At 51.2% G+C, this 25,806-nt stretch overlaps 1 protein-coding gene across 7 annotated transcripts in view; it reads right to left on the bottom strand.

Moving 5' to 3' along the window:
* Positions 1-25,806, bottom strand: part of UBE2D2 (ubiquitin conjugating enzyme E2 D2) — a 43,963-nt gene that overhangs the window by 4,222 nt on the left and 13,935 nt on the right. For 3 of the 7 annotated variants that reach the window (XM_033517597.1, XM_033517595.1, XM_033517596.1), the window contains exons 6-7: positions 17,829-17,922; positions 4,030-4,124 (exon numbers count right to left, since the gene is read on the bottom strand). In XM_033517597.1, the coding sequence (XP_033373488.1) occupies positions 4,030-4,124; positions 17,829-17,922 (189 nt within the window). Of the gene's footprint in view, positions 1-3,234; positions 3,324-4,029; positions 4,125-14,669; positions 16,354-17,828; positions 17,923-25,806 lie in introns of those variants that run through there. The other 4 variants (XM_033517598.1, XM_033517599.1, XM_033517600.1 and 1 more) reach the window with 4 other exon arrangements.

Here is a 25,806-nt window from a genome sequence, read left to right as displayed (position 1 = left end):
GGGAGCAGTGGGAGCAGTGGGAGCAGCAGGAGCAATGGGAGCAGTGGGAGCAGTGGGAGCAGTGGGAGCAGGGGGAGCACCAGTGTGTGGGGGTGCAGGCTCTATGCCATGGAATGGAGGGTCAGGCACAGAGCTGATGAGCCTGGCACGGGACATCAGGCATGTGTCACCAGCTGAACCTGCACGGGACCATCTCCAGCCTCAGGGTGGGCAGGTCCAGCACCCATCCCAGCCATGGGCAGCCACAGGAGTGATGGGGCTGAGCCCCAGAGGGGGTGGGATGGAGAGCATGTATCCACCGAGCTGGAGCTCATGAGGGTTGATGCACTGGATCCCATGAGAGTGGATGAGCTGGAGCCCATGTGGGATACTCAAAGCCCCTCACCTGTCCCCAGAATCCCCCTCCCAGCCCTGCTGTAGGATGTTGTTCTATCCACACCTCCCTGGGACAGCCTGGCCTTTGCCCTTCTAGGCTCCAGCACCCAAAACCAGCAGGTGACAATGCTGGAATAGCCCCAGCTGCTGCCCCTGGGGGGCTCTGAGCCCACTGCCCCCTTTCTCCTGGGATCAGGGAGGCTGAATCCCCTCTATGATATCCTTCCAGCTCCATCTCTAGGCACTTCTGGCCTTTCCAGGCTGAGCAAAGGGAAACACCTGCCCTCCAAACCTGGCTGTTCATGTCCTCCCCACGCAGGGGCAGGACGGGCAGCAGGGACGGCGCTTTCAGTCACTCGCTATTTTTAATTGCTCTTTCCCAGAAAGGCTGGTGCAGGCTCCTAAAGCTGCTTCCAGCTGGGAGTTTGGAAAGCTGGTTCCAGTTAGGCGCCCGGCGCTCGCTGCGCTCGGAGCTGTTATTTTTAGAAGGGCTGAAGGCAACAGCCCCACTCCCCAGGCTGCTGCTGGGCTCTGGCCACGGCTCCTGGTGGCCAGGACCTCGCTGGACCCTCGGCTGGGGACATCTTGGCAGCGTGATTTTATGACTGCCCTTTTTTTCCTGGTGCTTTTTGGCAGGGAGGGACTTTCATCTCCCCGTGTCAAGCTGTGCAGCCAGGAAGACCAAAGGCGGAGGATGTGAGCAGTGGTCATCCCTGAAGGGCCGGGGCGCGGAGCAGCATCTTCTGGTTTTAATTAAAAACCATCCGCTGGCAGAGTTGGAAGGCGTGAGCGGTGCCTGGGCCAGGACAGGACCAGCAGGGAATGTCTCCAGAGGAGTCTCTGGCACCACAGCACTGACAGGGCCTCCTGCCCCACATCTGAGCTCTGCCCCACACCTGGGTTCTGTCCTCATCCCTCTGCTCCTTCCTGCCTCCTTCCCTCTCCCAGGGACCCCCAATGCCACTCTCTTGCTCACCCCATGGATGCCCATGACCCCTTAGGGCTCTTGCCATGCTCAGCCTCAATGAGGTGCCCCATGGCTGCCCAGTTTGGGGGGACAGAGGGCTGGGAGTGTCCCCCCAGAGCAGATTATCCCAGGGAACCACCCATTCCCAAGCCCTGCCATAGACCCCAGACATTTGCCACGGGCTCTGTCCCCTCACCGTGAGCCCCAAGTCTCTGCCACGGGGCTCATCCCATCATTTCAACCCTCCAGTCCAGTCCCATGGGCTCACCCTCTATCACAACCCTCACCCCTCTTCCACGGAGCTCACCCTTCTCCCACGACCCCCAGTCCTCACCGCATCTCTGTGCCCCCAGCCCTTTTCTGCAGGGCTCTCCCCTCTGCTGCCACCCCCATCCCTGCGCTGTGGGGCTCCCCCAGCCACCCCGGCAGCGATTTTTTGGTCACATCCAATTCCCCCTGACCGAGCCCGGCCGCTAATCAGCTGTATTATCTGCGTCCCCATTATTCACTCGCTCTCCGCTGTCGGTGCTGCCCCGCCCGGGCGCGGGGGCTCATCCCACCGCCCTCCTCCTCCTCCTCCTCCTCCTCCTCCTCCTCCTCCTGACCGCGGCCAGCTGGCTTTGCCTGCATTTCGGCTTCAACCTCCCCCAAGGATTCCTAAATCTGATAAGGGAGGGGGGTGCTGCTTTCAAAGGAGCGGGGTTGACCTTTGCCGCTGCAACGAGAGCCGCATGGAGGAAAAAAAATTGGCTGCGGCGAGCTGGGGGGGGTGAGAGAGCGAGCGAGCTGCTGTGGTTTTACAATCCCTAAATAACGCCGGGAGCTGAGCTGTAAACACATGGCGGTATTGCCTGAGCGTGTCCGCACCCCCTCGATGGAAACCCAGCCTGGAAAATACTCCGACCTTAAAGGGAAAAAAAAATAAAAAAAAAAAAAAAATAAAAAAGGAAAGGAAAGAAAACAGCTTTCTCGGGAAAAAAAAAATAGAAGAAGAAGGAAGAAATCTCCTGAATTATTTAGCGAACGGTTCCAATCCGACGGCTAATTCTGCCGGCAGACGCCGGCGGCCGGAGCCTGGCGTTGGGAGATGATGGCTATCGGCGGCAGCAGCGGGGTGGCCCCAGCCCAGGGGGACCCAGCGGCGCCGCAGGGGTGCGGGACAGAGCCGGGAGCCCTGGCCGATGTCACCCTGCCTGCTGGGTGTCTTCACCCCCCCGACGGGGAATCTCCTTCAGAATGGGAGATGTTCCCACACAGCCCCTCGGCCCAGCTCATCCCACGGCGACACGCGGAGAGGAAACCCCATCACCTGCTCTCCTCCAGCACCCCCAGCCCCACGGGCACCCCAAAAGGTCAATTCTGCCCGGCCGAGCTCCCCGCAGCTCCCCAGCAGTCAGGGAGAGCGGCCACCCCGTCCCTTCTCACCTGCTTCTTCCCAATTTTTTTTTTTGTTTTTTTCGGAAGCAACTAACACTTTTCTTTGAAGAGCAACAGATGAGCGAGACCCTCCCAGCGCCTTTTATGATGTTAAATTTATTGCCTGGCTCCACAATTGCCATTTTAATGACGAACGCTCCCACGGCTTTAACGCGGCTGAGTGCTGGCATTGAAAACAGAAGCCGGGGGGGACACGCTGTCTCCGGTCTCCTGGAGGAGAACGGATTCCAGCCCTTTTCCTGATCCTTGCACAAAGTTTTGCCAAATAGATAATGCGTTTTATAATTTCCAGACGGTGCTGTGCTGGTAAGGGAGGCCCTCTGCTGGCACCGGGCTGATGGGGAGAGCCCCGGGAAGCAGCTGGGAGCCACCACCGAGGCATCGAGCCTGGGAGACACCTCTGGCAAGGTGTGCCTGAGAACCCAGCCTGGAGATCCGTGTCGAGCAAGCCGTGCCCAAGGAACCTCCACTCAGGAGGTGCTGGAGAGCTCACAGAGGTGAGCACAGGGAATTGAGCCTATGGAAAGAAGCCTGGAAAATCGAACTGGGGAAACCAAGCTCAGCAAGTGGAACAAGGAAAGCGAGCTCATGGAGCCAGAAGCAGGGACCTGCACCTGGAGAAAGGTGCATGGCCAGACCGGCCTTGAGGGTCAGGTGTGGGCTGAGCCCATCCCCGGTCCTGCTCCATCCAAAGTGAGCCCCAGCCCCTGCATCCCCTGCTGGTCCACAGCAAGGAGCCTGTGCACACCCAAAGGGAGCGTCCCAGCCCTTCCCTCGGCTGGGGACAGCCTTTGTACATCTGCCCCATGGGTGGGACCGCGGGGGGATATCCGGGATGCTGGGAGGGAAGTGGGGCAGTGATGGCAGCTTTGCCACGGGGTGCGATGGAGCTGCCACAGCTCCCAGTGTGTCCCAGATGGGGCTGGTGAACGTTCCCCCTCCACTGGGCACACACCCAGGGGTGACAGTCCCTGCACTGTGAGTCCCCATGGTCCCCCTGTCCTCTCCAGGAGGGCATCAGGGTCCTGCCAGAGGACAGGGGTAAGTGTGGAGCTGGAGATGGACAGCTGTAGTGTGGGGCCAGCCATGCAGACCCACACCAGGGATTTCAGCTGAGGACATCGACTTTTATCAGCAGATGCTTTATTTTTTTTAACGGTGCCTGAAACTCAGCCTGGGTTATCAGGGAGATATTAAATTGCTGCTGGAAGCGACACCAGTGGGGCGGAAAAGCCATGCTGTGCTCTTACCTCTTCCCACAAGGTCGAGCCAGGCAGCCCCGGGGGACGACGCATTCGCCGCGTCCTTCCTGTAGCGAGGATCACATGTCAGAGCCGAACGAAGCCTTGAGAAAATTAAACCCGTGAGCTCACCGCCTTCCTGAGCGCAGGCGTCAGCCCTCCCTGAGGTCCCCGAGCCTGGATCGCCAGCTGGGGTGACCTGGCAGCAGTGCCAGTGCCAGGAGGATGCCACCCCCCCTGGGGACAGCAGCAGTGTCCTGGTGTGCCTGCAGCTGGGGTGTGCAGTGTAGGAGCTTTGAACCCTGTCGTGCATTGCTGGGTGATGGGGAAGGACCTTCCCATGGGAAGAAGCTGTCAGCCTTGGCAGAACACAGCTGGAAAAGTCTCCTGAAGGCCTTCAGCCAGATTTCCTCTGGGGATCCAAGCTCTTGCTTGGGCAAAGGGATGGACAGATGGGTTCAGCTCTGGTGGGACTGGCTCGTCTTGTCACTGCCAGGGCCGTGCCCAGACTTGGAGGTGGCCGGGCATGGGGGTGGGTTTTTCCCAGGACAAGGTGAGTCCTGTTGCCTCAGCCCTCTGTGGCTCAGGGGATGGAGAGAAACAAAGAAAGGGCAGCACAGTCCCCAGGAGAGCCTTTGTGTGCGTGGGGTTCACCTGGAGACCCCCAAGAACCCCAAGCAGGAACCATGAGCTAGCTCCTCTCAGTCAGCTGGGACCATCACTGGAGAAGAGACATCACAAGCAACACCGGCTGGGTGGGACGAGAGGAGCCAAGAGCACGAGCTTGGGACCTGGGGACAGTGAGACAGTGCCAAGAGGGCAAGAGGAGCAAGGGGAGGATGAAGGAGAGGTCCAAGGGAGGACCTAGAGACAATTAAAGCCCCAGGGCTGAGCCAGACCTCTTCCCAGGGCACCCTTTGCTCTCCCAATTTTGCTTACACTCCCCAGCTCAGAGGGGGAGCGGAAATGCAGCTCAGCTCCTGTTTCCCCCTCCAGGTACTTTGTCCTTCATCACCCTCTTCCTCCTCACACCAGCCCAGCTCTGCACCTTGGCTCTGGCCCTTCCCAGCCAGCCAGGAGGCACCAGGGCTGGTTTTTCGTGTCCATACTGGGCATCCCCCAGAGGAACTGGGATTTCAGTGGATCCATGGAGCCCTTGGCACAGCCCTTGGGGGTCTCCAGGTGTGTGTGTGGCACAGGCAGGCAGTGCACACACACTCACACACACAGTGCATGAACACACACACAAACACACACACACACACACACACACACACACACACACAGACATACACACACACAAACAGACACAGACACACACACTCACACTCACACACACAAACACACACACACACACACACACACACACTCACACTCACAAACACACACACACAGACATACACACACACAAACACACACACACACACACACAGCCCCCCTCTCCCTGCCACCACAGGGGCCCAGGCTCAGCAGCCGCCCCGAGCCCTCCCCAGGAGCCCCAGGGACACGTCCAGCCCCAGCCCTTGGCACAGCCGGGCCTGGGCAGGGCTGCAGCCCCGAGCAGGCGGCGCAGGGACGGCAGCAGGCAGGCAGGAGCCGTGCGGGGATGCTCCAGCAGCTGCCGCCAGCGCGGCTGGCGGATGCCCTTTGGCCAGGAGCAGCCAGGCTTTTTTTCCAGCCCTTCCCAGGGAGAAAAACAACAACCCGAGCCCCATAACAAGCTGCAGCGAAGCAGCGAGGAGGCGGCAGATAAGAGGCTGGAGCCGAGCGGAGGCCTCACGGAGATGAAAGGCGATTGCGAACGAGCCTCCCCATCCCCTGCGGACAAAAGAGCTCCTAAAATATTAACGAGGCCCCGTGCCGCCAGGTCCCCCGGCCCCCAGCGCCGGCAGGAGCAGGCGGTGCCCGCGCTGCCGGCCGAGGGGTCCTGGGGGGATGGAGGCACAGCGGGGAGCAGCGCAGGATGCTCATTAATTACCCCGTGCTGCCAAACGAGCCCCCCGCTTCCCTCGGCACCCGAGGGAGCCGCTGCCACCTTCCCAGCGGATCGGCGTTTAAAGAGCACGGAGCTGTGCTGGGGATGGGGGCCCCTCGCTGCACCCCTGGGTACGGCCTCAGCCCCCCAGCACCGCCCAGGTGAATTCGGGGAGAAGCTGGGGCAGCTCAGGGGGTGTTTGTACCAGGGTGGGGAGTAGGGAGCGGGGCAGGGTGTTTCCCCTCCCTGTTTGGTGTCTGTGTGGCTCATGCAGGCGCCGGGCTGGTGGGGACAGGGTCCCTGGGGTGGGGGTGCTGTGGGAACAGCTGGGTCCTGCGGGGGATGCACACGCTGTGCCGGGACATGGACACTGCTCCTGCCGCATTCCCGCTCCGGGGACCCTGCTCCATCGGCCGTCCCAGTGGCTGAGTGGGCTCGGTCCCCATCCCCGGAGCCCCCTGTGCCCGGCACAGCCAGCCTGTGCGCTGAGCTCCCGGCCCTGGCTCCGCTTCTCGGCGAGGACAGGGGTACCGTGACACCGGCAGCCGCACCGAGCGCCCCGGGGACTCCCGGCTGACCTCGTGGAACAGCCGTGTCCCCCAGCCCGGAGCTGCCCCGCTCCCCCCTCATCCCACGGCCCAGTTCGGGCAGAGCCAAGGGCTGGGTGTCAAGGGTGAGGTTTCTGCTCCTCCGAATGTGCCGCTGGAAGGCGGAGCGGGATAATAACAGCTCCACGGCCGGCTCCGGAAGCGGGTCCACACGCAGCCTTCAGATTGGGGGATTTGCATAGCACAGATGGCAGCCCAGGAATTTCAAAGCATCCCCCGCGCCGCAGCAGCTGAAGCGCTCGGTGGCCCCGCGCAGCTGCCGGAGGGAAGCTGAGCTGGCCCGGCGGGCAGGGACAGGGACAGGGACACCGGGCACGGCATCCCCGGCACGGCTGCCCAGAGGGCTCCACCAGCCCTGGAGGGGAACGTGGGGGCTCGGGCCGTGCCGGAAAGGAGCCGCATGGAAGGGGTCCCGCAAGGGCTGGAGGGCATGACATGTGAGAGACGACGGGAGCTAAATTTACACGGCGGCGGAGCGAGCTGCCTCCAAGGAGACGTGATCACGGGCTATAAATACCTGCAAGGAAACAACGGGGACAGGGACGGTGAATTATTCACAGGCGCAAGATGGCAGGACACGGAGCGAGCCAGGCCAGGGAGGAGGGAGCTGGAGCCGGGGGCACCCCGAGATCAGCCCGGCTGTGGCACATCGGGGCAGCCAGGGCTGGGACAGCCCCTCTGTGCCCGGAGCTCCTCGGTGGAGCTGTGAGGGTTCCAGGTGGGTGAACCCCAGCCTGGCACCGTGCAGTCCCGAGGTGCCTCCTCCAGCTGGGACCAGGGATGGGGTGGCCAGGCTGGGGGTGCCCCTGCCGGACAGGGGGTGCTGGGCAGGTCCAGCATCTCCCATCCTACTCCTGAGTCTGCAAGAGGGGACATGAGGTGATGTCCCATGTCCCCTGCGCTGGGGGCACCCCCAGCTCTGCCCTGTCCCGCTCCGTGGGTTTCCCAGAGGATGCTGAGCAGACACAGCAGCAGGACAAGCCCTTTGTGTCTGCAGGAGACACTTGGGGCGGGATTTGGGGGCTGGAGCATCGCAGAGCACATCTTCTCTACTCGGGGTTCACCGCCTTCCAACGAAAATAATAAAAAACAGAAGTAACAACTAGTTTTATTACTGCTAATGAGAGCAGGTTCCTAAATGCCGGTGCTGGCGGTGCCGTGCCCCGCTGACAGCGCGGGGTGCAGGGAGAACGGGGGATCCCCATCCCGTTCCCATTCCCATTCCCATTCCCATTCCAACCCATCCCCATCCCCATCCCCATCCCCGGCCCGGCCGCTTCCCGGCCTCTGCTGCCCTCGCCCGGCCGCGGGGAGCGAAGCGGCTGCCGCGCCCCGGGACGAGGGACCCCCCCCCGGCTGCGGGTATTTCCTAATTCGGGCCCTTCTGAGGGGATATTTCCTCTTTTCAGCTGTGGTTTTTTATCCACACTGACTGAAGGAAGAGAGGAGACCCCGCTGTTCCTCGGCCTCCTGCTTGTCCTCACCTTCCCCCTCCTCCCGGCTTGGGATTCTCCCTGTGCCCAGCTCCATTCCCAGCTGGAAAACCCAAAGCTGACCTTACAAATCACACCTGAGTGATAAACGCTTCCCCATGGAGGTCCAGCTGCTGCTCCCCTGGCTATCCCAGCCCACCCCTCCCACAAGGAGCTTTAAGATCCCTTCCAACTCAGTCTGTGACTACAATTCCCAAGCCCTTGTTTCCCCAGCAGCACAGCTACGGGGGGAAATTCTGCCCTGTGACCCCCCAGCACTCAAGGGGTCCCTTGCAGCCTCCCCCCAGCCCTTGGTGAAGGGGACAGTGCCCAGGGTGCCACATCCCTGCTTGGAGCAGCATCCCTGCCCTGCCCACTGCAGGCAGCTGCCTGTAAACAGATTCCCCAGCATCCCTCCTCCTGGAAAAAACCACAGGCAAGCAGGATACAACACTCCTGCCTGCCGGGGCTCTGAGGGAGATGGAGAGGGCTGTGAGCTCCAGGGCCAGCACAGGAACGTGGCTGGTGGGATTCCAGCCCCAGCTCTTCCAGCAGCTCAGCAAAGGCCTCTGCAGCTCTGTCTCAGACCCTGGCCTTTCCATGGGTCCATTCTTGCCGCTTCCTGGAGAAATCCTGGAGCTTCCAGCAGTACCCAAAGGCAGGAGGGATGGATTCTCTTTGGAAAGAGTTTCTGGGTCTGGCAGTGTCACTTCAGGGGCAGGCTTGGTTCGGGCTTGAGGAAAGGGACATGGATTCAGCAGATCCCTTACACTGAGAGGTTTGGGGACTCTGGGTCTCAGCACCAGCTCCAGTTCCTCTTCCACAAAATTCCCTGACCAAAGGGAATGGCACAGGCTGGTAGGCAGAGCTAGCAAAAATCCCCAAACCTAGAAACAGCCAGAAGTTTACAGTGGCTACACAGCCGAGGGCTTAACCAAGAGGATTCGTTGCTCAAATGCTGCTAATGCAGGGCTGGGACAGACATGGCCTGGCAGGGAGACAACTTTGCCAGGAGAAAAAGGGAAAAGACAGCAGGAAAACAGAGGAATGGGCTGGACAGTTGGAATTTTCTTTCAGTACATGGACATGTGAAGCAAGTCACCCCCCAGGGCACAGGGTGCATGAGAGGACTCAAAGCAGGGGAGGTTCAATCCTATACAAAGCCCCATTCGTTTTGTACCAAAAGGGCCTCAGCAGCACTTTCCTGAGGCTCATCCCAGGTCATTCCCACACAGGACACCTTCCCTCAGCTCTGGGCTCCAGGCACTGCCAGAGGGAGCTGCTCCCAGGTCTGCCCCATCTGCTCCTCCCTGGGGCTGGGCTGTGTCATTATCCCTTTCCAAAAAACCTCGGGACAAGGACTTGGCCTTTCCTGCTGGGTGCCTTAGAGGCATTTTGGAGTGGAGTTACTGGACCAAGGTGGGATTTGACATAAGGGGAGATTTTAGCATTTAAATACAGAGAGTCTGTGCTTACCTGTCCTGTGTCAGCTCAGACTGCGGCCCTTGGACTTGATGATCTCTGAGATCTTTTCCAGACTATATGATTCTCTGATTTGAACAGTTACCCCACAACAAACCCAACAAACCCTACTTGGCAAAAGCCCATCCTCCCATGAAGCGTCCAGTGTGGATCTGGAGAAGTTCCTACAGCTTTTCCATCAGTGTTTTCCAAGCATTGTAAGCTGGAACCTGAGTGCTTTATGTTGGTATTTAGGGTTCCAACAGGAGAAAACTCCCACAGAACTTTATTGAAGTGGTAAATCCAGCAGGGTCAATCCTATCTCTGACTCAACAGGATCAACACACAGCTGAAGCTCACCTGGCCCAAGGTGCCATGGCTGGGCTTTATCTCACACACACCTTGATATCTGCAGGTGAGCTTGGACACAAGAACATCCAGGAACTGCTGTCACCTCACTGCATCACCCTGCTTACACATCCTCACCAACTGCTCCATTCCACTTGTTCTCCTGACTTTGTTATCCCACACGGTGTCAAGCAACGGGGGTAAAAAGGAGGGGATAAATAAGGGAAGCTGTGCACAGGGTTCATCAGAGGATCAGAAATGTGGGAACATCCTTCCTGCAGCTGTGCAGGTGACAGCCAAGAGTAAGCTAAAAGTACAATGATCCTTTCCTGGAAGCCCTGGTGACACCAAGTTACTCCTCTGCTCTCTGCAGCTCTGTGGCAGCAGGTTTGAACCATGTGGGGGTCAGCCTCTTCTCCCAAGTGACAAGAGGAAACAGCCTCCAGTTGTGTTAGGGGAGGTTTAGGTTGGATATTAGAGAAAAGGTCTTCACTGAAAGGCTGGTCAGGCATTGGCACATGATGCCCAGGGCTGTGGTGGAGTCACCATCCCTGGAGGTGGTCAAAAGATCTGTGGATGTGGCACTTTGGGACATGGCTTAGTGGTGGCCTTGGCAGTACTGGGGGAACTGCTGGACTCGTTCTTATGAGGTTTTCCAACCCAAACAACTCTGTTTGCCTGATAGCCTGCAGAATTCCTGCTCCCCATGCTGAACTGGCCACACACACACCTCCCAAAGAGCCCCAGACAGCAGCACTGCAGAACTCACGGAGCTCCAGGTCAGGGGACAGAAATATAATCACCATCCCAAGCTGTAGGGGAGGTTGTTTCAGCAAAACTTGCTAAACACTGACCCAAGAATAGCCACAAGGAAAGGAATCAAACCTCCCAAACAGCACAACTGCCTCAGGTGCCTCAGGGGGGAGCAAGGGGAGGGCTTAAGACACAAAACAACAGATTTGCTTAAGGCAGCCAGAAAGCTCTGCAGCAGACACTGCATGGCTACCTTTGCTCCCTCAGTACAAGGAATTAATGCTCCCCCCCTTTAGAACACTGGCCACTTGTTCCCAGCTGTGGTGGCCCAAGGCCAGCTTGTTCCTTTCTCCCAGCCTGGCCAGCTCAGATGCCTCCTCCACTGCCAGCAGCAGAGCAGGATGTGTCTCCCAAACCATCTCCAGCAGCTGGGGCTGGGCCAGGGCAGGACCACACAGCTTCAGCTGGACACAGGGACCACAGACACTGGGAAGACAGAAGTTGGGGTATGGTGTTTGTGGCTTCAGGACTCCAATTCACTGCTCATTCAAAATGCCTTTTTTATCTATACCCCAACAACTTGTTCTTCCTACCCTAAGAAATGTTTAGAGTTGAGCAACAAACAGATTTGCTCATGAAAGGACAAGAATGGTAAATACACCCAACCCCCACTCGCACCGAGGTGGTTTCACCTGACTAAACAATAAAAACAAAATCTTCTCACACAGGGAAGGGCTCTCTGTGGACACACAGAGGCAGAAACACAATAAAATAGAACCTGTGGGTGCCAAATCCAGGGAAGAGAAAGCCATGAGGGACCCAACAGCTCCAGCTTCCCCCAGCACCCCATGTGCCTTGTGCTCTGGCTCCAGAGCTGACCACAGCTTTTGTCAAGTGGATCAGGGACTGGGGTGCTGCAGACAGCTCATGATGAAATCAGAGCACCAACAAACTTTATCAAGTCACAGCTTCCAAAAAGGAAGGGGACAGTGCTGGGCTTGGTGAGATCATAGGGATTTCTGCATGAAGACAGACAAACAACCCCCAGGCCACTCCAGGTCACAGAAATCAGTGCCTGTGGTCAGAGCAAGCCAGCCTCTGCAGGAAGCTTAAAAAACACAATGAAGGTGACTAGAGATAGTTGAGAGAGGGACAGGGCAAGACTGGAGCCTCAGGGAGAAGGGACAGAGCAGCCACGAGAGGAAAGGAAGCCACATGAGCCAAAGTAAATGGGCAGAAGGCACAGGTAAAGCAAAAAAAAAAAAAAAAAAAAGCAAGCAAGCCAGAGATTTTAAGGGAATTATTTAATGGTGATCAAATTGCAACACAATACAAGAGTACAGACAGTGTTAGCATGGCTCTAGTCACACACACTTCCAGATGAGGGAGGGGCAGTGAGGATCAGCTGCAGGGATCCCTCCTGGAGCCTCCAAGTGCAGTCACTCACACAGGGTTTGTCTCCATGCCTCCATGCACAGCAGGATTTGTCCTGCTTTTAACCTTCCAGACACCCTCAATGCTCTTTTCCCTGTGCATTCCTTGTAGGAAACCGTGTTTGCCAAACCCCAGCAACTGAGATCTGCAGCTTTTTGCTCCAAGCCTACCCAAAGAGCCACAGAATGGAAGGAAGCAGTAACTGTGGGGATCAAACTCCATTCCAGCGACCTGCAGAACATAGGAGGCTTCCCTGATGCTGCAAGGATGAGAAGACTTTTCTGAGATTCTGTATTTAATGGGGACAGCCTTCCTGCCACTCAGATACACCTCCAGGCTTTTATTCTCCCAGGAGGTGACTTCCAAGCTCTGCCTGGATGCACTGGCATGTCTGGAGCCTTAGCCAAGGGCTCCTCCACCTGGAATGGGAGCGCTGAGCACATTCAGAGGTGGTTTGTTATCCTGGTTCTTTAGAGCAAGGTGACACATTCACTCCTGCCAGCAGTTTCGCCACCTCCCACACCCCGGGTCTCCTGCCTTGCTTCCCCCAGAAAGAGCTGCTCAGGCACAAAGAAATTCACCTTTCACTGGGCAGAGATTCCCTTGGGATTCTCACCTTCTCCTGGACATCAGAACTGGCAACAAGAGCAGCTCTAGAGAGTTTTGCTGCTGAAGATGACCAAGACTGTCAAAAAACTGAGCCAGGCATTGGTGTCTGCAGCCACAGCTGCCACACATCAGGACAGACCCTCACAGGCACGGGACAGGGAACAGTTTGCTACACTTACCAAGGACACAAGAACATATCCAACACAGCCCTGCTGGTTTTCCCATGCATCATTGGATGGATGCAGACTGAAAAGTATGAGGATACTTCAGGATGCAGCTTACTTGAAAGCACTGGGATAACATGATAATAACTAAATTAAAAAATCCCTCTTGCCTTGCCCAAAAGCTATGACAGAAATGCAGCAGCACATCCCACCACAGGACAAGTTGGGTGTTTCAAGAACAGTAATCAGGTCTCCAGCACTTCCCAGGATCAGCTCCATCCCAGCCTGCAGGTCCAGAGAGGTTGGGCTTTGAGCCACAGGAATGTTTAAGCCAGCTCCTGCACAGTGACAAGTGGCTGCTCAGTGCTGAGCCAAGAGAGGCTCCAAAATACATGGATCACATTCCTCCTCTGGGTCACTCTGAGCACTGGACAGGCACTGATGAGCACAAGAAATGTATCCAGGCACAGTGTTCCAGCTTTGCTGCCAGAGCTGGGGGGTTCTAAGCAGCCCAGCACTATTTTTAAATAAAACACACTTAGCACACAACAGGCAAAAAGGGAACTGCATGAACAATCTACATCCACAGAAAGCCCAGCACAAAGAAAGCCATGCAAAGGGAATCAGGCAACTTAAATTACTAAACCAAGGTAACAAAACTGGACAGGGATGGAAAAGGTTGATGACATGATAGGCTCAGGATTCCTAGAAAGGTAATGACCCTGGCCTCATGTACTGGCTGACATTACAACATACTCAATGCACAGCTTCAAAGAAGTAAGATTCTAGTCCCAAAAACAGCTAAGCTGGGTCAGGTTTTCAGTTAAACGTTAAGGGCTCCTCCACCTAGCTCACAGTACAACCCTCAATAACAAATGGTCAACCCACAGGAGGCATACAGAGCACATCCTCCCATGTCAAACATCACCACACCTGCTTTTACCACACAACTGTGGTCATGCCATCAGCAGAAGTTCAGAACTGTTTAACTGCAAACGAGCTCATCCCAACAGAAGCAGATGTGCTGATACATCCTCCAAGCTGAAGCTGTTACAGGTTCAGGACTGTTTCAATGCGTGTGTGGCTTGTTAATGTCTTGTCACCTCGTGGTTGTGGCTCCTGCCCCACCAGAACGAGAAACCATCCTCCTCAGTTCCCTCAGCTGTCACTACTCCCTCCTCTCTGTGTCTCTCCCCCCATAGTCTCTGCTCTCTTCCAGTAACTGCCAATTTCCAAAAGCAGCCAGATCTGTCACAAAAACCATTCCTGGGTGGCTCAGTTACAAGGCAGTTAAAGAGAACCCCCCCAAACACAATCAGTGCAACCCCATCCCTGTGACCCCATGGAAAAACACGGGAGGGCAACTCCACCATGGCCGAGGTGTATTGGAGAGTCCAGCAGGAGCACAACAGCTCAGGAAAGGCAAGGCCACGGATCCAGGCTGGCACAAAGCCCAGCCACACCAGCAGCCACCAGCTTACACTCCAGTTTTGATGCCACAAGTGTTATCCAGGTCCACAGGCTGCTTCCCAGCCAGTCCAGACACCAACACCCGATGGACACCACGAGTGCCGTGACTTTCAGGTGACCACCCCAGCTCTGCAGCCCTGCACAGCGATCTCTCCCCTTCCCTGTGACCCTCCAGTGTCCCTCAGCCAGGACACATGGCCACAGGCTCCCTTCCCTCTCCAGGGAAGCTCTGCTCCATCCCCAGACCAGCAGGGTCCTCGTGCCTCTGGAGAGGGACACAGCTCCCTGCAGGAGGGCTCACACCTGCCCAGCACTGCACCACCAGGACAGCGAGAGATGAGACAAGAGGAACAGATTTAGACCAAAAGCAGTGGACATTTATTCCTCATTTGTGCAAGAGTGTCAAGATGCATTTGGGAATGGCTGGGACAGACCCTGTGGCCGGAGAGCCAGCGGCTCCAGCCTCTCCTGCCCGATGGCTTGGGTTACAATTCTACTAAGAGGAGATAAACTTGCAGACTCACCTACTGTCACACCAACGATGCTGGCAAATACACTTGTATACAAAGAAAAGTTTCAAACTACATTTTTTTTTCACTAGATTCAAGTGAAGACTTTGTTCCAAAAAAAAAAAAAAAAAAAAAAAGAAAAAAAAAAAAAAAAAAAAAGAAAAAAAAGACACATACAAGTACAATTTAAAACTGTATGAACATTTGCAAATGTTTAGTGCAAAGTAATTATGTAAAAGCTACATTTTATGAAAGTTTGTGCTGATGTGTTTGGTAGGTTTTTTTCTTTTTTTTACCCTTTTACATCCATTTTTTTTTAGTTACATAAGGTTTCACTTACCTACAGTACATATGCATTGTGTTAGGTCCCATGCAAGTGGGAGTAATACCATCAGGCTTTGTAAAATGTCACTCTGATTCGCATTTAGTAAACTGCTTATTTGGTTTAACAGTCAAGTTCCTGGCACACTACACATCCTGATTTCATCTAAGTGCTCAAGCTCCTGTTTGCCTCTTCAGGTGCCTTGTGTGATGCAAACCAAGCTGCTTCACGACTTCAGCCCAAAAAGTTTTTTTAGAGAAATCCACCGTTAGTTTAAGCCTGTAACAAACTGCTCTGAAAATTAAAAGCCTATTCACACAAAGTTATATGTAATGACTGTAGTAATCAGTTTATTACACAGATTAATTCATTCTTGAACGTACAAGCTCCAGGGGAGCAGTTGGGTCTTTAAATACACACAAGTTTTCTGTCATATGGATTTTTTTTTTTACCCTTACATCCAGAAAGACCTAAGCAGTTAAAAAACTTAAGAAAAAATAAGAGCTATTAGCTAGGTATTAACTGAGAAACCACATACAAACCAAAAAAAGTATGAAGGGAGGGAGAGAGTTGAAACAAATCAACATCACTTGATGCACTAATAGCTCCAATCCATTTAAATGGTGACCGGTTAAACTTAGACCTTAAACACAGGATGTGGGTACAGTTTCTCATTGGTCATAACATTTACCTAAGGTGTAGGTCCTTCAGAATAAAATGAATACAGAAACAGCTTCAAGTTCTTCACCTTGCTTTTCATAACTGTTATGAGTTTAAAAGGATTCCACTTAAAATCCTTCATGGATCGGCAACACTGTCCCTAGAAAATCTGAAACCCACCAGAACTCTCCCCATTCCCATTTGATTTCCTAATTTAACTCAGCAAGGAATGCTTTTAGGCTCACAAAGTTATGACTGAAGAACCAGCTTTTCACACACACACTTCTCTGCTAGGAGTCAATGTTGGTACGGGGAAATACAGTATTTCTAGTTTGTTGTTCCAAGTATGTACAACACGCAGCACTGCTGTATCAGGTAAACATGTGCACAGGGGAAGATGAGGCGTGGGCTCATAGAAAGCAGTCAAATGGAAATCAAAAGGACTTTCTCTTTCAGAGTTCCCCTATCTTTATTTGTAGAGGTTATCCAATAATTTCTTTAATTACATCGCATACTTCTGAGTCCATTCCCGAGCTATTCTGTTGTACCTGTATGTATAAAAAGAGGATTGACTTAACATGGCATCTGCACAGCATTTCAGCTCCAGCCCTCTAGTCTACACATGGCATGAAATCAGAACACTACCATCAATTTGGAAAATTTAAAAGCAAAATTAAACATTAAGTAAACAGGGGAAACAAGAAAGCCCACAGTGCTTCATGGAAAAGAAGTACCTGGTCATATTTACAACAGGAATACAAGATCTTTGTGATTGGAGGCACAAAACTGAGCTTGAACAGGAATGAGGAGAAAGGATTTTCAGGAAGGCTTTATCTGTGCCTCCCCCAGCCCCATCTGCTGTGTCCCTGGGGAAACTCTTACTGGAGGGTTTCACTTGGTCATTCTGGAAAACAGATAAACGTGGTCCCCCATCTCCTGCTTCCCTGCAAAGTTAAGCCCAGTACCTGCCATCAACTAATCTGCTAAACCCCAACAGCCTCATTTCTTCCTACACATTTGGCTGTTTTGGTGACTGTCAGGACACAATGATTTGTCCATCAGAATCTTTTTATTCTGAAGGCACAATATAATTCAATTCCCAAGAAATCTGTAGATTCTGCACCCAAATACCCTTTACAGCCAGAGGGAGCTCAGGATACTTGTGTAAAACAAAGCAGTTGTGTGATTAGCTTCTCTCTGACAAGCTGTTCACGTTCTACAGAATTTGTAGGGTAAGACACAGCCTGAAGTTTCCTATAGCTATGTACACCAAGCTGGTTTGGTGCTGGAATTTAATCTGTAGACAATGTTCTTTGGCTTAAACAATCTGACAATCCACTCATAACCAACTCTCCTTCATATCACTGCTCAGAGACTATCCAAGGAGCAAGTCCTTCTGTTTAAACCCAAAATTTATTTCCCTATTTTCAGAAAAAATAGGAGGGAGTGCTGCACACTTAAAAGTTCAGATAATCAGTGTTGATTGTGTCTCCAAATATGTGTTGCTCCTCAAATATGCAGTAGAGGAAGCAAATCTGTGGGCAATTTTCCCTTCCCTGATCAGATCTGGAAGGGAACAGTGAGGTAGGAAGTGTTTACACCAACACTAAAATGCTGAAGTGCTTGTTAGCACTGAAATTTCTCTACACTTGTTCCAGTCCTCCTGCCCCACTTCTACACCACTGGTTCTTCCCTTGTGTTGTCGAGTAAAGGTAAAACAGGGAGGTTTTGTTATTTCTTTGTATGACTCCAGACCCAGAGCTGCCATGGAATATTCTCCCGTTGGAGTAACTTGCTCTCCCTCTGGTGGTTATATGGGATTAAAGCAGCTCAGACATTGTCACTATAAAGATCACAGGGAAAAAACAAACAAAAAAAAAATCTCTAAGAAGACCACAGAGCTTTGATTTGCCTCTTTTCACTCTCACTCTTGTTCAAGAAGCAGTTCCTCTCAGTTGCCCTTTACTGTGTAAGTGTGGATTCTGCCCTGTCAAATTCCATGGGTTTTGGCTTCCATACTCACTTTTCTCTATCTGTTTTGTAGATCCGTGCAATCTCAGGCACTAAAGGATCATCTGGATTGGGATCACACAACAGAGAACAGATGGACAAAAGTACTAAGGAGAGAAAACAGACACTGAATTAGTTCCAGGACAAGTGAGGACACCTGCACCAGTCAGCCCATGCACTTCATTCCCCTCCAGCCAGTAGCATCAGCAGCATTTGTTTCAGTTTGCCAAAGAGTATACCAGTCCCATGTAATTCAGCTGAATGATTTTGAACAAACTCCTTTTACCAATGAACTACACAACTTTTCACAACCACAACATCACAGTGAGTAACCTTCTGGATAGGTCTATCAGTGTTCTGCCTCAGCCTGGTACCTGAGAGTCCTCTGGGAGACCATCCTTGCTTTTGCACCCAAAATGCAACTGTTCCCTAAAGCAGGCACATCACTGTTGGATTATTCAGAGAAGCATTAATTCAAAGTCAAACAGCAGACAAATCTAGCTGAAATGAAGGAAGCAAGGGCTGTTCACAGCTATATAAGAATCACAGAATGGTTTGGGTTGGGAGAGACCTTAAAACTCATCTTGTTCAAACCCCTGCTATGGGCAGGGGCACCTTCTACCAGCACAGGTTGCTCCAAGCCCATCCACCCTGGTCCTGAAGATATGTTTAAAAATAAGCTAGTCTTGCAGTGAAATTGAGAGGCTTAATTATTTTCCAAGCATAAGGGAAGTTGAGATGGATTTAGTGTAGAACAGCATTCAAAATGACCCAAGAATGCCCAGCTCCTTGCACTGCTATCGACCACAGACCCCAGAATGTGAGTGTTTCACTATAAATACATAGTGTATGTATCCCAGAAGGCACACTCTGCTCGGCAGAGTGACAACCCTCACCCATACAAGGAGCCAGGACACTGCTGCAAAGCCACAAATAGCACATGGACATTCCTACACTCACTGCAGAGGAGAAGGGAGGAGAAGGCAGGAAGTTATGAGCAAAGCATATTGGGACAACACTACACCAGGCATGGCAGGGACATCTTGCCCCATTCCTGAAAATGCCAAACATTCCCTTCTCTCAGCCTGTTTGGATCAAACAGTGCCACTCCATATGTCCCTTCACCAATTGCAGCAAAGCAGTTGTCACAGTGCAGCCTCCAAGCAAGGTGCAGATGACAAGAGTGAGGAGTTTGAAGACACTAAACACAAATCTGCTCCAATTTCCATCACTTGCAGGAGGCAGAGCTATCTATGAAAAACAAAAGGAAACAGCATGCAGCCCATAAAAACAACAAAGGAGTTAAAATAGGTTAAAACACAGCCACAAAACAGATCTCAGAATAGCCTGGGTTAGAAAGCCCTTCAAAGTCCATCTCAATCCAGTCCCTGCCACAGGCAGGGACACCTTCCACCATCCCAGGTTGCTCCAAGCCCTGTCCAACCTGGCCTTGGACACTTCCAGGGACAGGGCAGCCACAGCTTCTCTGGACACCCTGTGCCAGGGCCTCATCACATTCCAGAGAAAAGATGGAAACGGGTCTGATATTCAGGATTTTTTTTTTTAAAAAAAGAGTGAAAGCTTCCCTTAGGTCTGAATTGCACAAGTTGCTCAGTGTTGTGAGCACCAAGAACCCACAAAGCCACTTAGTTCAGTTTTCCCACCTGTTCCTATAGACCCTTCACTAAGGAATCATCAATTCCCAGTTCAAAGCCTCTAAAACAAGTTTGGTAATAAACTGGTCTTGGTTTGGGTGAACATATTTCTGGTTCTAGAAAATGGAGCAAACCCCTTCTCCCTTTTGCAGTTCTCTGCAGTGCACTTGTGAGTCAAGAGCTTCATGATTCTCCACCATCAACTGACACAGGGACCATGTACTGAGCTCCCTCTCAGCTCAGAGTGAGGAGGTCTGCAGACACCACTGCTGCTCAACTGCTGTCCCTTACCAAGGCACCACATTTAGCACCTGTAGTACACACCCAGCACCAGCTCTTTTCCTCCCCTGTAAATCAAGTAATGCCCATGTTAGTTTTCAATGGGAACCTCTCTGCCACCTCACACTGCTCCCAGTCAGTGCACTTTCAAAACAGCTGCTCCTCCAGCAATTTTCCTGTAGCTCATTTCTTTCTGTCTGTCAGACTCCACTGCTCTGGTCACTGAAGTTTCTTCAGCTGTAGGATGAGCAAGGCAGGTCCAATCTGTCCCCTGCCTTCACCAGAAGACACAGGAAATCCAATCAAAAGTTTTCTGGTCAACTGTTGTAACTACTCCCTCAAGTTTTATCTTATCACAGTCCTTTAAAAACCCAAGGACTTCTTTGAACACAGTGGCTCAGCCTTCATCAGCAGAACCACACTGCAGGTCTGTCCAATGCTCTCTGCCCACCCTCACACCCCTTTTCATAACACTCAGCAGTTCACTTTTCAGTATCACTCCAAAAACACTGAATAAAAATGGACACAATCATTTGGCTTCAAGCTGTGCTGCCACATTCAACTGCTTTGATTTATTTTTCTAAGTCTTCATTATCCCAAACTATTCTCATTACACTCACTCTTGCTGGTGACTTCACATCATTCCCCTTTTATCTGTACAGCCTTAGCAAAAAAAAAAAAAAAAGTGTTTTTAACTAAATTGGTTTAATTTTAATATCCTGCTGAACCCAGCTATTTGGCCAAAATCAATTCTGCAAGTTTCTCCTGAGGCTTTCCACTAGAACACTGCACATGCACACGTTTTAGCCCAACATACAGAAAAATCCCTTGGAAAAGGCACCACCTCAAAGTTTCCAGTGCAAGGGTAAAGGGGAAGCAACCCTTACAAATGTCAGCTGTGTATCACAGCTCTTTGATGCATCAGAGTAATGAGCTAAACCAAAACCATGGAATGAGAGACTCACCAGGCCACCTCCCTCTGCCATCAAGTACTACTGCAATGAATTCCACAGCAAAACCCTGACATTCTCTAGTCAAATGACTACAACACTACTATCAAACAATAAAAAGGGAATTTCCAAAAAATTAAGGAACCACAGAATCAGGTTGCATAACCACACAAGGCAGGTAAGTGACACTTTGCACCTGAACATCCTGCATGGCCATAGGCAAAGCATTATCAGCTTGGCAGCATCCCTTCAAGTCTCTCACTGGCAGGGATGTACCACAAGTGTGCACTCTTTGAATTCAAGTCTGGATTTTTCTCAGTAACAGAGAAGTAAATTTTACTTGCCATTGACTCAAGGGATTCATCCCTTGAAATAATTCTGTACAGAATTATTTCTCATCACTCTCAGCTGTCAGAGCTGTCCAGACACTAAGCAACTTAAACCAATGTCAGTTTAAAGCTCCTTTTCACTCAAAAATTGGTTTTGCTTTGTTTTATTTCACCAGCTAGGCAGCTTACTGACCTCCAGCCCTTCAACTACACTCCCCATCTATCTCTGCAGACAACAGACACAATTTACTCTTCAGTGTGCTTCCTGCTGCCATGGACTAGCACAGACCGAGTACTCCTCAACACCAAGGAGCCAGGAGAACCAAACTCATCAAGCAGAAGGGCTGCTAAAAAGTGCTTCTAGAAAATGGGCTCAGCTTCCCCACAGAGTAATGACAGAAATGTATTTTCATCAGGCAGAATTATCACTGAACACTAAAGGCTGCTTGAGTAACATGCAAAATAAACGCACCAGTGTAACACTGCACAGCTGAGATCCAAGTTCCCACTGCAAGACTTGACTTTACAACACTGAAATTCATGGGCAATCTTTCTCCAGGCAGCTCCTCTGTGCAGAAAATCATGCCACTGACAGCAAGTCAACAAGACCAGCTCCAGTTCCCCACTGCACAATCCAACTCAGCAGCTGCTCTGCTGTGCTCTCACACCACCAAGGTCAGCCCACCACCCTCAATGGGCAACTGCACCTTCCTGGTTCTGCCCCACCTCAGACTGAGCAGATGTGGATGCAAATTCCATATGTAAATTCCATGGCTAGGTTTTTTTTGCTATGAAGCAGCTCAGCCATTACTCAGGACAATCCACAGGTCCTTCCAGCACTAGCTAAATGAGCAGTGCAGAACAAAATTCAAAGCCCATCTGGCTGCTGGAACATGCAAATTTAGGTGTGTTAAAGCTCCTGGAACTCAAAGGTGAAGAGACTCTTAAAAGCAGTCAATCCTCATCCTCCAAAACACAAACCCCAAATCATTCACTTTGTCTGCAAAGCCTGACTGGTCTAATATCCCCCACTCCAGCCACCCCCTTGACACAGGGCACCAACCACTACAGATCATGCTGTTTAAGTCTAGCTGGAATTCCAAACAAACTTGCTCCAGTAAAGCACTCATCCATGGGGGACTTCAGAGTACGGAAAAGCAGCTGAGGAGCCATGGAATCTCTAGCAATTCACAGAAAGGAGATAAATGGCACTTACTTTTCCAAGGCAATAAGCTACCCAGAAGAAACAGCTGCTATTTGGTGCAGTTACTGCTCTCCAAAGAGGAGCCAATTTAGAATCCAGCTAGGAATAAAGGTCCATCTCTAAGCAGGCACAGAGACTGCACCAACAAAATGTTTGTTGCAGTACCAAGAAGGTGCTGAGATGGTTGCTCTGCCTGTCAGATTGTCAGAACAGCAAGATGACACCCAGCTCTCCATCCTGGCTGGAGTCACACCACTGTCAGGACTTCCTGATAATGGAAAAGCTCATGCAGTGACACAGAGTAGCTGGAGAAAACAGGCAAGCATCAATCCATGGCCATCATGGGTTCACAGCAATGGCAGCAGCTCACTCCACCTGCTCTGTCCTGGGTGAATGACAAACACTGTGCCAGGGCTTTCCAAGGAAAGCAATTTGTCACCTCCTGGAGACCAGCCCATGGGCTCTGGCAGACAGTGCTGTGCTTCTGGTCCAGCCCAGTTTCTGAGTGTGAAACTAACCATTTCTCAGCTCAGGTTTAACTGAGCCTGGTATGCTGGGAGACACCTCTGCCAGCAGAAATGGGAGCTTTGGACATTTAACACTGCTGAGGAGCTCTTAATTCCATTTTGAAGGGTTTATCCAGCTGTCCTGCTTCTCTCACCAGCAAGGGCTCCTTTGTTCATCACCAGCCTGGCACATCAAGGTTCACTGCTTCTTCCATCTCTGTTCCTCAAAATCAGGAAAAAACCCAACTCCTGTAAGGAGCATTCTCCTACACAATCACTGTTTTTGATTTTCAGGCCCCAAACCCTTGAAACTTGAGACTTACAGTGGTCAAAGCTTTATCAGTACTGACAGATATTAAAGCCTGCAGCATTAAACACTGGAAACACCACAGACCAACAGGTTCAAATGCCTGGCTCCTGATTGTGAACAGGCAAGATGCATCCAAATAAAAGAAAGGAACTCTGGCCTCTGCTCAAGTTAAATCCTATTTCTTAACCACAACCCCATTTCCAACTCCTCCAGCCATCTTCCCCAGCCTTATAGGAAGTGTACCTTTAAATCTGAGCAGTTTAAACTTCTGGCTTCAAAGCAACTTGTATTCCTGCTAAGTCAGTTCAACAATTTCTGGTGACAAAAGAAGAAAAGTTAAGTGTTGCCCACTGTATCACAGACTGGTTGTGGTTGGACGGGATCTCTGGAGATCATCTTGTCTCAAGCAGAGCCACCCAAGACAAGTCCATGACAATGTCCAGGGGCTTTGGAGTATCTCTAAGGTGGGACTGCCCACAACCTCCCAAAGAACCTGTGCTGGTGTTCAGCATCCTCACAGTAAAGCTGCAACATCAAGTGTTTCCTGCTGTTCAGAGACCCTCCTGGGCTTCAGTTTGTGCCTAATGCTTCTTGTCCTGTGCACCTGACTCAGAGAAGAGTCTGGCTCTGTCATCTCCACATCCTCCCTTCAAGTATTTACAGACACTAAGACCCCCCTGAAGCTCCTCCAGAGCAGTCCCAGCTCTCAGCCTGTTCTCAAAAGGGGAGATGTTCCAGTCCCTCCATGGCATTCCTGGCCTTTCACTGGGCTCTCTCCAGTACAGCCACACTCTCCTTGTCCAGAGAGCCCACACTGGACACATGCTCCACACACAACTTTGTCAGCATCCAACAGAGGGAAAGGATCACAGCCTGCTGGCACCACCAGTCTGCCGGAGCAAGGGAAACTTCTGGGAAGCAGCACAAGTGGTTCAATTACAGTTGTGAGACTTGAAACAAAAATGGGCATTTCCCTCAGAACCCAAATTCAGCACAGCTGGAGAGATTGACCCATGCTCTGTGACAGAGCCACCCCCAGTTATGTGGGTAAACACTACAATGGACAAACTAAAAGCTAAGATGATCGGAAACCAACTTCCTGATTTTGAAAACAGCACTGTGAATGTCCAATTCAATCTCTTGGTACTATTACTTCCAGCAAGCCTTAGTGAAGTGATTCATGAAGAGCAACATCTCAGAAAATCCTCACTGCACCAGGCACAGAAGTCTGGGCAGTGAGAGCTGAAGTCTTGCATGAATGAGGCTGAGGTTACTCACTGCCCCTCCCAGGCAGGGCCCTCCAGCACAGTCACACAGGATCCATGATTTATTTGTTACAAAACATAGGGAGAAGTGGGACAAGACAGCACCTTAGTCCAACCTTTACTGCAGAACTGCTTTTGTTCAGCATTAACTCTTGTACAGCCACTTGTCAAATTCAAGAGAAAGAGTGTTTTCTGCCCCAAAATGGCTGAGAATAGCTGCTAATAGTGTTAAAACACTTCATTCTCCTGTTTCAGGCAACAGGGATTCTTATTTATGCAGACTTGGAGATAATGTTTTTAATTTAAGCCTACACATTCTGCTTAAGCCTTGGAGTTCAAATTACCCACCATGGTGTGTTTAAGACTATATTTTGAGATTATTTATTCTCCAGTATGTATTCTTGAGGGAACACTGAGCTCAGGATTACTAATATAAGCAAGTCCACTGCTTATGAGTACTGAGACAGTCACTGCTGTTCTCCCAAATTTTAACCATTTTAACAATTGTAGGAGGAACAGAACCCCAAAATGCCAATCACCTCTATCATAGCCACAATCACTTTATTAAATTGCTTAGAGAGAGCTGGCCCCAGAGCATGAGGAGATGAGACCCTTACTACCTTTACCACTGAACTGAAATGATTAAATAGCACTGACATGATTTTTCAGTGTTTCCACCAAAAAGTGGCACTTTTAACCCAAAGGAAGTCACTACATACTCCTTCCCCTCTCTCCTTGCATGTTAAGGTGAAAAACATCTTCATGTACCACACATTAACTGTGAGCATAACAGCGAGCTGCTGACAGTGCTGCCTCCCAGCTGCCTCAGGAGGAAGCTGTGCATGATCAACTCTTTCCTACAAGGATTGTTTCTACTCTTCCCAGATTTCTCAGTCAGCAGGAAGTACATTTTTTCATAGCTGCTTTAAGTTATCTGCTTACAGATTTTATATTCAAACATCTTGCTCCCAGTAGCATCCAATTTAAAGGATGGCACAATTTAGGAAATACTCTAAGAAATCTATACTGCAAATAATAAATTGCTGCTTTGGAAGAGGTGTGAGTTTATTGCTGAATGTTTTAAGCCTTATTATTCACCCTAAATTACCTAATCAAACAATTTTTCCTGCTAACATCACATTCACTCTTTGATAAAGCTGATCAGTTACTAGAAAGCTGAAACAGCCCTGAAGTCTGTCATGACACTTTCTAATCTGACTGAACAAAAGACTTCAACCCCAAAAGATTCAAGTTGCCTTTGTAGAATTTATTTCCATTTGTTCAAGACTAGAACACTTCCCCCTAAGTATCAGCTCTTTGCTTCTGAAGTTGAAGCCTGCCTTTTGATAGGGCATCCCTGTGATTCTGAGGAAAGTATTCCTATAAAGTCACCTCTAAGAATTTGCTTTGTTGTTTTAATTCCTTCAGTAAATGTAACCCAAGGGAGCTGGGACAAGGTTTTCCCAGGTTAGAGCTGTGTGGATGTTGTGCTG

The sequence above is a fragment of the Parus major genome, chromosome 13, assembly GCF_001522545.3.
Source record: "Parus major isolate Abel chromosome 13, Parus_major1.1, whole genome shotgun sequence".
Lineage (NCBI taxonomy): Eukaryota > Metazoa > Chordata > Aves > Passeriformes > Paridae > Parus > Parus major.
This window is presented reverse-complemented; position numbering and strand designations above follow the sequence as displayed.